Source organism: Artemia franciscana, chromosome 21 (assembly GCF_032884065.1).
Source record: "Artemia franciscana chromosome 21, ASM3288406v1, whole genome shotgun sequence".
Lineage (NCBI taxonomy): Eukaryota > Metazoa > Arthropoda > Branchiopoda > Anostraca > Artemiidae > Artemia > Artemia franciscana.
Window position 1 is genome coordinate 12,293,841 of NC_088883.1, and position 12,262 is coordinate 12,306,102.

Below are 12,262 nucleotides of genomic sequence, written 5' to 3' on the forward strand. Positions count from 1 at the left end.
CACGCACCACTTCAGACCACCGTGCTCAGTGTTGGACGGAGGGGGTGGGGCTGTCCAATAGTGACAATTCAACCATTATGCAGGCTCAAGAATAAGTGTATTATCGATTCAAGTTGAACATTATCTAACAATGTTGCTTTATAACTGTCTGATATGCTCGGAAAAGAAGAAACGAGCTTAGAGTTAGCTTAAAGCTCTGGAAGGCACATTTATCTGATAATTAGGGCCAGGAGCGAAATAATGAATTTAGAGAGGAATAATGCTAAGTTAGGAAAAGGAAATGTATCTGATAATTAGGGCCAGGGGCCCAAAAGAGACGCTTTGGCATAGTATCAGCAGTGCGATCAAAGTGTGGGCCTAGTCAGGGTTTGCTGCAGCTGCGTTCAACTCCAGGTCGTATATTACGAAGCATATATCAATCCTACTATGCCACTAGAGGACGTTGAAACCATGATGCTATATCTTGTTTTTTTCTTTGCCTGGAGCTTTCCACAACTTTTAATTTGAATTTAAATTGACCAAGATCTTCAGAAGAAGCAGAAAACCATTAGCTTATTTTAAAATCTAAAAGTAAAAAGAATGTTTACATTCTACAAATCTTCAGGAAAGAGAGTAATATTCGAACTGAAACGGTTATGGTTGATTAACCCTTTGTTTTGCTTTGGGATTCGATAACTTGATGGGTCTGAAATTCAACTGCCAGTCTTCATCCCGACGTAATTTACTGGTAATTGTGAATAGTGAGGCATGGACACGTTAACCGATTAAAGTCATTTTTGTCTAAATAGTGCCTATTTAGAATCTGAATAGACAAGACATTTTAAAACTTTTCTGTTGCAATCTTTAAAACTACTAAATTTTTGGTAAGTTTCGTTGGAATTTTAAATTTTTCTATGCATTATTATTACCTTCTTCTCAAAGATACTAGTTTGAGTAAGGGTTTGCAAAAAAAAGGCTATTTTCAGGTGCCTTGCAAACTTTTGAGTAACAAAGCTGTGGATACTTCTAAATCTTCAGAGTTTTAAACTTCTTACTTCTACTAGTTTTATTCCAAAGTTACTGGCAGGAGCGTAGTTCCAAGATCCAAGTACGATTTCCTAAATATTCGTTTATATTTTCGAAGGCTGTAACTGCAAACTTATAATTGGATCAAAGTTTCTGCCTTGTTCCGAGGATATTCTAAATATGAGTATTGATAAAGATTTAATTTAAGAAGTCACTCGGCTTAATTCCAATATAAAATCCCAGCATCATTTTTGAATGTAATTTCTTAAAACGAAGTCAAGTGTCAAAGTATTAATGTATTCTTTAATCTTTCGCTTTTTCTCAAAAGAAGAAGATTTTTTTTTTCGTAACACTATGCATATTGTAACTTCCTTTACTAAAATACATTTAATCATGAATTACCTACACTTTACATGTTTCTGGAAATGAGCCCTTCGAAAACTGATATTACGTCATGAAAGGATAAGTATCCTATAGAGCCGCTGATGGGGCTAAGGGTATTGAATTGGCACTTCAGTTGCTGTTTTTTTTTTTTTTTTTTTTTTTTTTTTTTTTTTTTTTTTTTTTTTTTTTTTTTTTTTTTTTTTTTTTTTCATGGACAGGTAGCAAACCCGTTGCAGAACCTTGCGGCAACTCAAATCAAATCCTGGGTCTTATATTACCATGCAGAGCATGAATCCACTTTACTGGCTAGGATTGTCACGAAAACAGTCTTATATTTTTTTTACCACTGTTTTTCCATGTTCTTTTGTTTATTCCTTTATGCGCAAGCTTGTTTTTTCTTTGTAGAAACTTGCTTACGAGGTAATGGCCGGTTTTACCTTGGTGAAGCAAATATTACCAAACAAGGAATACCTTGCCAGTCATGGAATAGTCAGTCGCCACATTCTCACAATCGCCCACCCCCAGTTTTTGAAGAAATGAAAGATGCTAAAAATTACTGCCGAAATCCAGGTGGAGAAGAGCCGAAACCATGGTGCTACACAATGGATCCTATTGTTAGATGGCAACACTGTGATATACCATATTGTCGTATGTACTACTATCTATATCATTCGTTCATTGTATTATTTTTTTTGATGAAGTTTAAAAAAAAAATCATAATGCAGGAAAGAGTTTCGCATATACAAATGTTGGTATATATCAGTTTCTATCGTTATTACTTAACGATTTATGTTAACGTTATTACTTAATAACGTTATTACTTATTACTTAACGTTATTACTTAACGTTATTTACTTACGATTTATTTAGTTTCTATCGTTATTACTTAAGGTTTGATTATGAATATGAACTGTTACGGTTACGAACTGTTTTAAAAGAGAGTGTTTAATGTAATCGTATATCCAGATTTCTACATTTCATTCCCTGTGAATGATTTGTGGCCTGAAGAACCTGATCTGCTTTACCGCTCCAATTCAGAATTTCATTATTATAATTTAGATAGCTATCGAGAATTTTAAAGCAGTAGTAACTTTTTCATGACGTGGCAGTAATCGGCACTTCTAAAAGCTATGAAAGAAATTTTTATGGTGAGACCACTTGTAACTTTGGAAAGGTTCTCGTTGTCTTTTTTAAGGCAAGTTGGAAATTTGATTGACGTCACTGGTTTGAATGACAATGAACTCATTTGTCACGTTTCGGTTCATTCTTTGTCATCAGTTAATTTGTGTGAAAAAAAATCGATGACTTCTCTAATAATAGAGGAAGGCTGTTAACAAAAGGTATGAAAAGAATTTGTGGCGGAAACACTTACAACCTCGAAATGTTTATTGTTCAAAGATGACATTTCCTTGACGTCATTGAAATGAAAACTCGTTTGTTGTATTTCAGTTCATCTTCTGTCATGGGCTAATTTATTTAAAAAGAATGTAATACTTCTCTAAGAATAGAAGAATGTATTTTTGGACAAAAGAAAGTTTGGCTTCTCTAAGAATTGGTTAGTAAATCATTTGTGACTCATTCATCTTTCATTTATTTTCAGAATTATCCTTTTTTAATTTGGTTAGCTTTAGGATTTTGCTGGATTCTAACATTCTGTCAACAGAAGGCAGTATTCAAGATTTGACTGTTAATGTTTTATTTTTATCAATTCTTTTAAGAAAAAAAAATCCAAAAATAAAGAATCGCTTCCGTTATCAGTACTACAACAATCGTGTACTTGAATAAGGGAAACTTTGAGATGATTTCCAACAGTAACAACACAAAGACAAAAGTAAACAAAATCCATAGGACATGAGCCAAGGGCTGGCCAAAATATAACCTAGATAAAGGATGAAGATCCAGAACCATTGATGTCGCAAAGGGCGTCGAATTGGCGTTTCAGTTGCTGGGTTGTTTTTGCAGGGATAAGTAGCGGGCAATCGCCCAGGCAAGATTGGGCAATCTGTTGCCCAATCTTGTGGCTACTGGAATTGAACCTGGACACCATATTGTCAAGCGGTGCTTCAATCTATTCTGCTACCACAGGGATTCATCATCATCTACAAGTGTAAATATTGACTGAAACAAAAAACTAAATTATATAGGATTCTATGCAAGAGAATCTTCCAATAAATTAAAATATCAGTCACCTATGCATAAAATAATAGAAAACAAAATAGGACAAATAAATCACTACGTGTTCAACTAGGGCATTACAGCACAATAGTACACGTCTTGTCGACACTTCCAAGGCAGGATAAAGTGCAACGTTTCTAGAATATTCTATATCTCCCAGGGGAAATGAATACCAATTAGTAATCTATTTCCAATAAAACGTTTATTTCTCACCGTGCTTAAAACAAAAGTGTTTATCTCTTATTCTTTTGAAAATTATTTAACGTTGGATTTGTAGATTTGTTGAGGCATATTCAATATATTGGAGGTGTTGAGGAACTATCTAAGATAATCTGTGTTTTTGTATGCCATAGTGGAGATCAATAACTTTTCTTAACACTTAGTTGTTTCTCAAACACTGATCAAATTTCTAACTGATATACAGTAGCTTATTTGACTCATAAAAAAAATCCTTGAAGAAAACTGTTCCAACGAGAACCTCAGTCCCATCATTGTCGTTGCCAGAGAACTTTGACTGTTCGACCTTCCATTTAAGCCACAAACTTTGACTGTTCGACCTTCCATTTAAGCCACACAGTCCACACTAAGAGCTGTTGGCTGTTCGACCTTCCAATTAAGCCACAAACTTTGACCGTTCGACCTTCCATTTAAGCCACACAGTCCATACTAAAAGCTTTTGACTGTTCGACCTTCTATTTAAGCCACAAACTTTGACTGTTTGACCTTCCATTTAAGCCACACAGTCCATACTAAAAGCTGAGAGCTCGACATTACCAACTAGAATATTTGCATTATGAATAGGTAAAGATGGGAATCAATTTGAATTATCGTTTTTCAGACATTGCTTCCTTTAATATTTAATCAAACTTATTTAGTAAACCACAGAAAAGAAATGGGAAATATGTTTACATACATCTAATTACTATAGCCTCTATTATCCGCTAAAATGGCACAAATCACACCTCTAATAGTATTAACAAACTAAGCCAGTTCTTATTTTTGTAATACCTGATTAACGCTTACTTTGGACTAAATTGCCATAAATCGTAACAGCGTCCAAAATGGACTCGCCTCAAAGTCCAAAGTGCTCGCATCCGTGTCTGGAATATAGCTGTGTCCTAGATGTGAATAGATACCCTAGTTTAACTTATTATCAAACTGTTATGTCGTTTTTTAAACAGTGTAACTATTTGTTAGCGTTTTTAGATTTGATAGCAGTGAAATACATTTCCTATTTTTGTGTTTCCTATTAAAATACTTTTAAAATTTCTGTTCTTTTTCTTTTGCAAAATGAGTTACATCCTCTTTCTGACTTACAGAAACAGTAAGAATTTGAACCTTTTGATATCAGAATTTTCATTTCCTTTATTTAAGGAACTAAAAACTAATATTTGCGCCAAGATATGATCTTCAATAACTACTAAACAAAATTACCTTGTATTCAATTTTTTTTTCGCCGTTTTTGTGTCCATCCTTTCGAATTGGTGCAGCTAAAGTGCCCAAAACACGATTTTTTTTCTTTTTATTTCGAAGCGGTGCTTTTCAGCCACAAAAGTTCTTCGCTTCAGCCCTGTGGTAACTGAGGTTATACTCTGAGCAATATATTACCAGGCAATGCTCAATCTACTAGACCAGGGCTTCTTAAACTTTTTTATATAGCGACCCCCTTCAAGCTCAGGAAATTTTAAACGACCCCCTCCTCCATATAAGGAAATATATATATTAACCGTAGATGTAGATGCAATATCTCACTATTTTACAACGTAAATAAAGTAAGGATTAAAGAATACGTACCCATTCATTTCACATATATATAATTGGAACGTTGACGGGATATCGGTCGTAATAAAACACAATAAATAGAATGACATAAAACTATATATATATTTATTCAATAGAAAAAACAAACTTTTGTAACAATTTTTTTATAAGAAAACATAAAACTATATCTATATATTCAATAGAAAAAATAAACTTTTGTAACAATTTTTTTAATAAAAACATATTATTAACATCAAACAATATTAATGTGATGGATGTGATTGTTTATTTTTACACAAATAATTAAATCTAGGCTCAATTTGAGTTAGTGCAGATCATAATAAATTTTCAACGTTTATTAAAGTTGAACGGTATTTTGATTTTATGTAAGTTAATGTGGAAAAGGCTGATTCACATAAATATGTTGTACAAAATGGCAGTAATTTGTTCATTGCCATTTCCGATAGTAGGGGATATTCTGATTTGATTTCTATCCAAAATTCATGCACAGGCACTTGAGAAAATCTGAGTCGCAAGGTAGTATCACTTGTTAATTCGGCAAATTCTTCTTGTGCTTTTAAGTTTAAAAAATTAATTTCTTCCATTTCAATTGAAAATGGATTGTAAATCCATTGTTGTGTATCGATATCATTGGGAAAATACCTATGCATGTAAACTTCCATATCCTTCAAATCATTAACTACAATTTTTGTTATAGGAGTATCTTTTTTTGAAATATTGTTACTAATTATATAATCGTTAGTAAATGGAAACATTTCGAGCGATCCACTTTCCACTCTGTTCTTCCATATAAGAATTTTTTTAACAAAGGCCTCAAGTTTATTTTTTAACATAAACATATTAACGCAGACTCCCTGCATTGATAAATTCATATCATTGATTTTATCAAAAATATCTGACAAACAGCATAGCTTGAGAAGCCATAAATTATCGTGAAAATAATCGGCCAAATTAGAATGTTGCTCTGTTAGAAATATAAGAACTTCATCTTTTAAAGTTAATAATCGTTTCAAACTTTGACCTCTTGATAGCCACCTAACTTCAGCATGTAGCAATAAACTTGTATAATCCGAATCCATATCAATGCACAAATTTTTAAACAGTCGACTATTAAGTGCTCGACTTTTAATAAAGTTAATGATTTTGACTTCATAAAAAAAAACACAGTGTTTAATTCTGGTGCAATTTTTTTAACAACAAGTGCCTCTCGGTGAATCATAATATGTGTAAATGTAACATGATCATTTCCAGCTTTAACAAATGCTGTAAAACCAAGATCTTGTCTGGTCATTGCTACAGCACCGTCCGTGCACACACCAACACAATGTTTCCAATTTAATCCTTCTTTTTCAAAAAACTCATTTACTTTTTTATATATATCTTTTCCACGAGTATGACCTTCCAGAGGACGACAAAACAGTATATCTTTATGAATGCTTCCCTCATAAATGTATCTTACAAAAAGTAACAACTGTGCCATTTTTGAAATGTCTGTCGACTCGTCCAGTTGTATTGCAAACTTTGAGCTGTCTTTAAGCCTCATAAGAAGCTGTTGAAATTGATCATTGCTAATTTCTGAAATTCTTTTGGATACAGTGTCATTTGATAATGGAATTTTACTAATTTCAGCAGCACACTGTTTTCCATGAACAATTTCAGACATTCTTATAGCTGCAGGTAGTAAAAGCTGCTCTCCAATAGTAAAAGGCTTTTTCGTTTTTGCTATCAAATACGAAACTTCATACGATGCCAATAGATATTTGTCATTCAAAGTAACATACTTCTCCAAAGTGTTCTTTTCTTTATTTGATGTTTGCAAAAGACGCTGAAAATATTCTATTGGCTTTTTTGATAACGTTGCATGTTTAGAACTCAAATGTCGTTGCAGTTTTGACGGTTTCATGCTTTCTGCAGCCAAAATTTCTTTGCAAATTAAGCAAACTGGTTGTTCTTCATTGTTGTGAGAAGAGCATGTGAAGCCATACTGCAAATATGATTCGTCATATTTTCTTTTTTTTTGTTTTGCTAGAAGTCGGATTTGAAGCACTGCAATTTGGTTGTGACGGCGTGGCAGACTTATTAGTTGGAATTTTAATTAGCCATTTATCCATGATGGTTAAATAATAATAAATAATTGAACAAAATGTAGTTGAACTTTAACGTAATAATTAAAAACACCAACTGAAAATTACACAGTAAATACACACATGTCACTACGAAGACAAAGCTGAGTCCAAACTGAAGTACAAACAGTATGTGTAAGCTGTAAGGCGACGTGGCGTCTGGGCTTTTATAATCACTTAGTTATCTTGCAAACACTGACGCCGGCGGTCAGACATCAAGTCGAAGGTTCAGTTGAAAATCGAAGAGCGCGTTGTATTTATTATTTTAAGCTACTTCCATATTTTCATTTATAGGCCCTACATAACAGTTTTGCATTGCCACTTTTTTCAAAAAAAAAGTTATAATAAAACTACAATAGTATTTTGTATGATTTTTATTTGTATTTATATTTGTACTTAGTGTGTATACTAATTTTAAAATTTTATTTATAATGATTGAAAAGTATCGGATCTTTGCGACCCCCTTTCAGTAGTCTCACGACCCCCCGGGGGGTTGCGACCCACAATTTAAGAAGCCCTGTACTAGACAACCGATGGACTAGTGCTCAAAACCTATTTGTACGCAACGAGTTTTAAATTTTTGACGATTAAGATGATATTTGTTGACGTCATTGATTTGAACGGTATTAGATTCATTTATATCATTTCAGGTGCAATCCAAGCTCGACGAATATTAACCAAAAATTAACTTTTCCCTCACAGCTGACGGTTTGGTAATAGCTAGAACGACAGAATAGTAACTATGAACTTGCTTCAACAAGAACTTTTACTAAAGATAGTCAAGGGGCATCTTAAGTGAAATAATTCTGCATCAACATCATCATTGCTATTACAATCAGATTGAAACACATTTAAAATATGATTAGAGTGAAATGCAATTGATACTTACAAAGACAACGTCCTTTTAAATCTAATAAGTCACTAGTTACTTCACAACTGCTCTCGGTGATGTCAACCTTAAGAAGCTTCTGTAGTTGACGTGAATTTACTACGGCTTAAAACCTGAAATACACCTTCATTTATGTTAATCACTTAACAATTAAAGAAGACTTCCTTGGTAAGATTTAATGGTAGTGAACTCATTTGCCACATTTCAGTTCATTCTTTATCATGAGTTAATTTACCAGAAAAGAATTCCTGGCTTCTCTAAGAATAGAGTGAGGCCTTTAACAAAGGGATTTGGTAGAATAGTCAAATTTCTTTTGATCTCCTTTCATCCTTGGAGAGAAACTCTTTTAAAGAGAGGATCTATTGAAGCGTAAAATTTGAAGACCTTACTTAATATTATTAATGAGATCTTTGGAGTGTGATAAGTTCCTTGTTTCCTCAGAGCGGAGAAATACCTTGCCTTTACCTACAATGCAGTACCACTAAATCTTTTGTTTCCTGACTGAGATATTTCAAGATCAGTAAATAATTTGAGAACATCGTTGGCTGGTAATAATTTAATGTAGTTATGGAGAAGCCATCCTAGCCACATTTACAAACAATCGATTTTAAAGCATTGTCGTACTCGCATTAAGAATTAAGTTCTGAAGGATTCCAATTAGTATCCCATCGTTAATAAAGCTTATCACCTACCCTGTAATCTCTAATGAAGGTTCATTTATAGGATTGCTTAGAGATAATTGTTGGTTGTTACAAGAAGTAGAGAAGACTCGATTTAGGGCCAATATTCGCTTTTTGATTGCGCTTTCCTCAATATTTTAGAATGGCTTAGACATAGTAAGGACTTGATATTTAAGGTGATTCCAAAAAGTTTTATTTGTCTCGCTGCATTACTTTCTTTTTAATATCAAAGAAAGTCTGTTTGGAAAGGTATTATTTACCTTATTCTGTTGGTTTTGTGGGCTAAAATTTTGTTTGTTCTTTGTTCCTACCTTAAATTCTCCTGAGTCTCCCACTCGGGTTCCAGGGACGTGTTCAGAGGATTAACTTGTGGCTGGTATACGCGCACAAAACCTCCTAAAAATGTGCGCATAAAACCAGGATCGAGAGAATTGGCTATTGATCTTGTTAATCCAAATATGCAAAATTAAGAACTAGCTTATCCTTAGCTATACTATCCATCTATCTTCCCCAAAATTTCGGAAGAAAAAATGCATCTCCAAAGTTGATGCTTCTGCGTAATTTTTTGAGGTCTTGTATTATTTGACACCAAGATGTTGAAAGTTAAGGACCTGCACCTGGCACCCATTTTGGGTGGAAGGGAGTTAAGGCAGGTATAACCGAGCGGAGGTTTTACCAGTAGAAGAATACCCCTCCGTATCTCTGATACAGACACCTTTGTATTCTCCTTCCCGAAAAATACCAAACATCAAAGATGGATATCCCCTTAAGATAACCAAAACTGTAATTCCACAGCTTATATTCCCTTTACATTTGGGAAAACGGTATTTATTCACACATAACGAAAGTAACTTTTAATTGGAGACTCACTGTAGAACAGCTATCTGATAAATGATAAAGAAAAAATAAAATATACAAAATTAAAAGAAGGAATTATCCAGAGGCTTTGTACCATTCCCATAGTAACTACTTAGAAAATGAGCTTGTATGGCGGCTTGATAAATCCAACCAGCATTGTCAGTTATAGATAGTTTGACCCAACAATAATTGGCATATATTAGCTAAAAGTAGGCTCTCTACACAAAATTCATAAACAAAAAAGGAATCATCAGCAAAGGTTTTATTCAATGCAGAGATTAAATAAAAAAAAAACAAGTTTTTTTTAGCTGAAAGTAAGGAGCGACATTAAAATTTAAAACGAACAGAAATTACTTCGTATATGAAAGAGGCTGGTCCCTCCTCAACGCCCCACTCTTTACGCTAAAGTTTGACACTTTTCTCTCAACTCTACTTTTTAAAACAGTAAACAACTTTAGCGTAAAGAGCGGGGCGTTGAGGAGGGATCAGCCCCTTTCATATACGAAGTAATTTCTGTTCGTTTTAAGTTTTAATGTCGCTCCTTACTTTCAGTTAAAAAACTTTTTTTTTCTTAATTTAATTTCTGAACCATTTGAATTAATGCATGTTTTGATTTTGGCTCTCCCCAGATGAATAATTAAAACGAAATTTGCATATTTATTTTTTTGGCTAAATGGCTTTCTCATAGTTTTGATCGAATAATTTTGGGAAAAAAGGAGCGGCGGAGGAGGCCTAGTCGCCCACCCCCCAGTTTTTTGGTTACTTAAAAAGGCAACTAGAACATTTAATTTTTTACAAACGTTTTTATTAGTAAAAGACATACGTAACCTACGAGTTAGCTTACGTAACGAACTTTTGTATTCGTATGTTTTTATTACGCATATGAGGGGGTTTACCCCCTCGGCGGTACCTCGCTCTTTACAACAAAGTTTAAGTTTTGTCCCAATTCTTTAAGAATGACCCCTGAATCACAAAGGCCGTAGAATAAATAGTTGAAATTACTAAAAATACTTTAGCGTAAAGAGTGAGGTATTGAAGGGGGGACGAATCCCCTCATATACGTAGTAATTTTTGTTCGTTTTAATGCTGCTCCTTAATTCCAGATGAAAAAACTTTTCATATTTATTTTTTTATTGTTTTTTTTTAATAATGCTAGAAAATCCTGCGCTCCCTTCATGGAAATTCTTTTCCCCCATGACAAATTACTCCATGGAAAGTTTCCCCAACATATCCCCCTCTTCTCAACAACTCCCCCCCCCCAACCAAAAAAATTCCTCTGAAAACGTCTGTACATTTCCCAATAACCATTACTATATGTAAGCACAGGTCAAAGTTTGTAACTTGTAGCCCCTCCCAGGGGGACCGTGGGGGAGTAAGTCATCCTCAAAGACAGAGTTATAAGGTTTTTGACTATGCTGAATAAAATGGCTATCTCAAAATTTTGATCCGGTGACTTTGGGAAAATGATTAGCGTGGGAGGGGCCTAGGTGCCCTCAAATTTTTTGGTCTCTTAAAAAGGGCGCTAGAACTTTTTATTTCCGTTAGAATGAGCCCCGTTGCAACATTCTAGGACCACTGGGTCGATACGATCACCCCTGGGAAAAAAAAAAAAAAACAAACAAATAAATACGCATCCGTGCTCTGCCTTCTGGCAAAAAATACAAAATTCCACATTTTTGTAGATTGGAGCTTGAAGCCCTGTGGTGGCGCAGTGGATTTGACCTTAGCTTGGTAATACGGGACCCAGAGATCGAATCACGCTGCAGGAATGCACTGCAGGGCCGACGCAGGGACCTTAGTAGTGAAGAAGCGTCATTAATTCTTAAATAGGACCTTGAAACTTCTGCAGTATGGTTCTCTGATACCTTGAATCTGATGGTGTGATTTTCGTTAAGATTCTGCGACTTTCAGGAGGCGTTTCTCCCTATTTTCTAAACTAAGGAAAATTTTCTCAGGCTCATAACTTTTGATGGGCAAGAATAAACTTGATTAAACTCATATATTTAAAATCAGCATTAAAATGCAATCCTTTTGATGTAGCTATTACTAGCAAAATTCCGTTTTTTAAAGTTTTGGTTACTATTGAGCCGGGTCGCTCCTTACTACAGTTCGTTACCACGAACTGTTTGATATACTGTGAAATTTGTTAATGAGCACCTACTCCTATTTGTTGTTGTCAAGATTTTGGAGATTTGAAGCAAGCACCTCATATCTGGACGGTTGTATATAGACGGGTTGATATTTTGATTTTCTACAGTACCGTCTATGCTTTCATTATTTTTCTCTGTGTCAATTGGCGTATTTGTAAATCAATTCTTTATTAGATTCATTAAAGAGTTCAACTGATATTAAAGAACGCCTGAAAT

General features: G+C 34.2%; 1 protein-coding gene across 2 annotated transcripts in view; it reads left to right on the forward strand.

Moving 5' to 3' along the window:
- The window catches only part of LOC136040532 (tyrosine-protein kinase transmembrane receptor Ror2-like), a 141,896-nt gene that overhangs the window by 97,886 nt on the left and 31,748 nt on the right, over window positions 1-12,262 (forward strand). For both annotated transcript variants that reach the window (XM_065724715.1, XM_065724716.1), the window contains one exon: window positions 1,795-2,037. In XM_065724715.1, coding sequence (XP_065580787.1) covers window positions 1,795-2,037 — 243 coding nt within the window. The remainder of the gene's footprint in view (window positions 1-1,794; window positions 2,038-12,262) is intronic.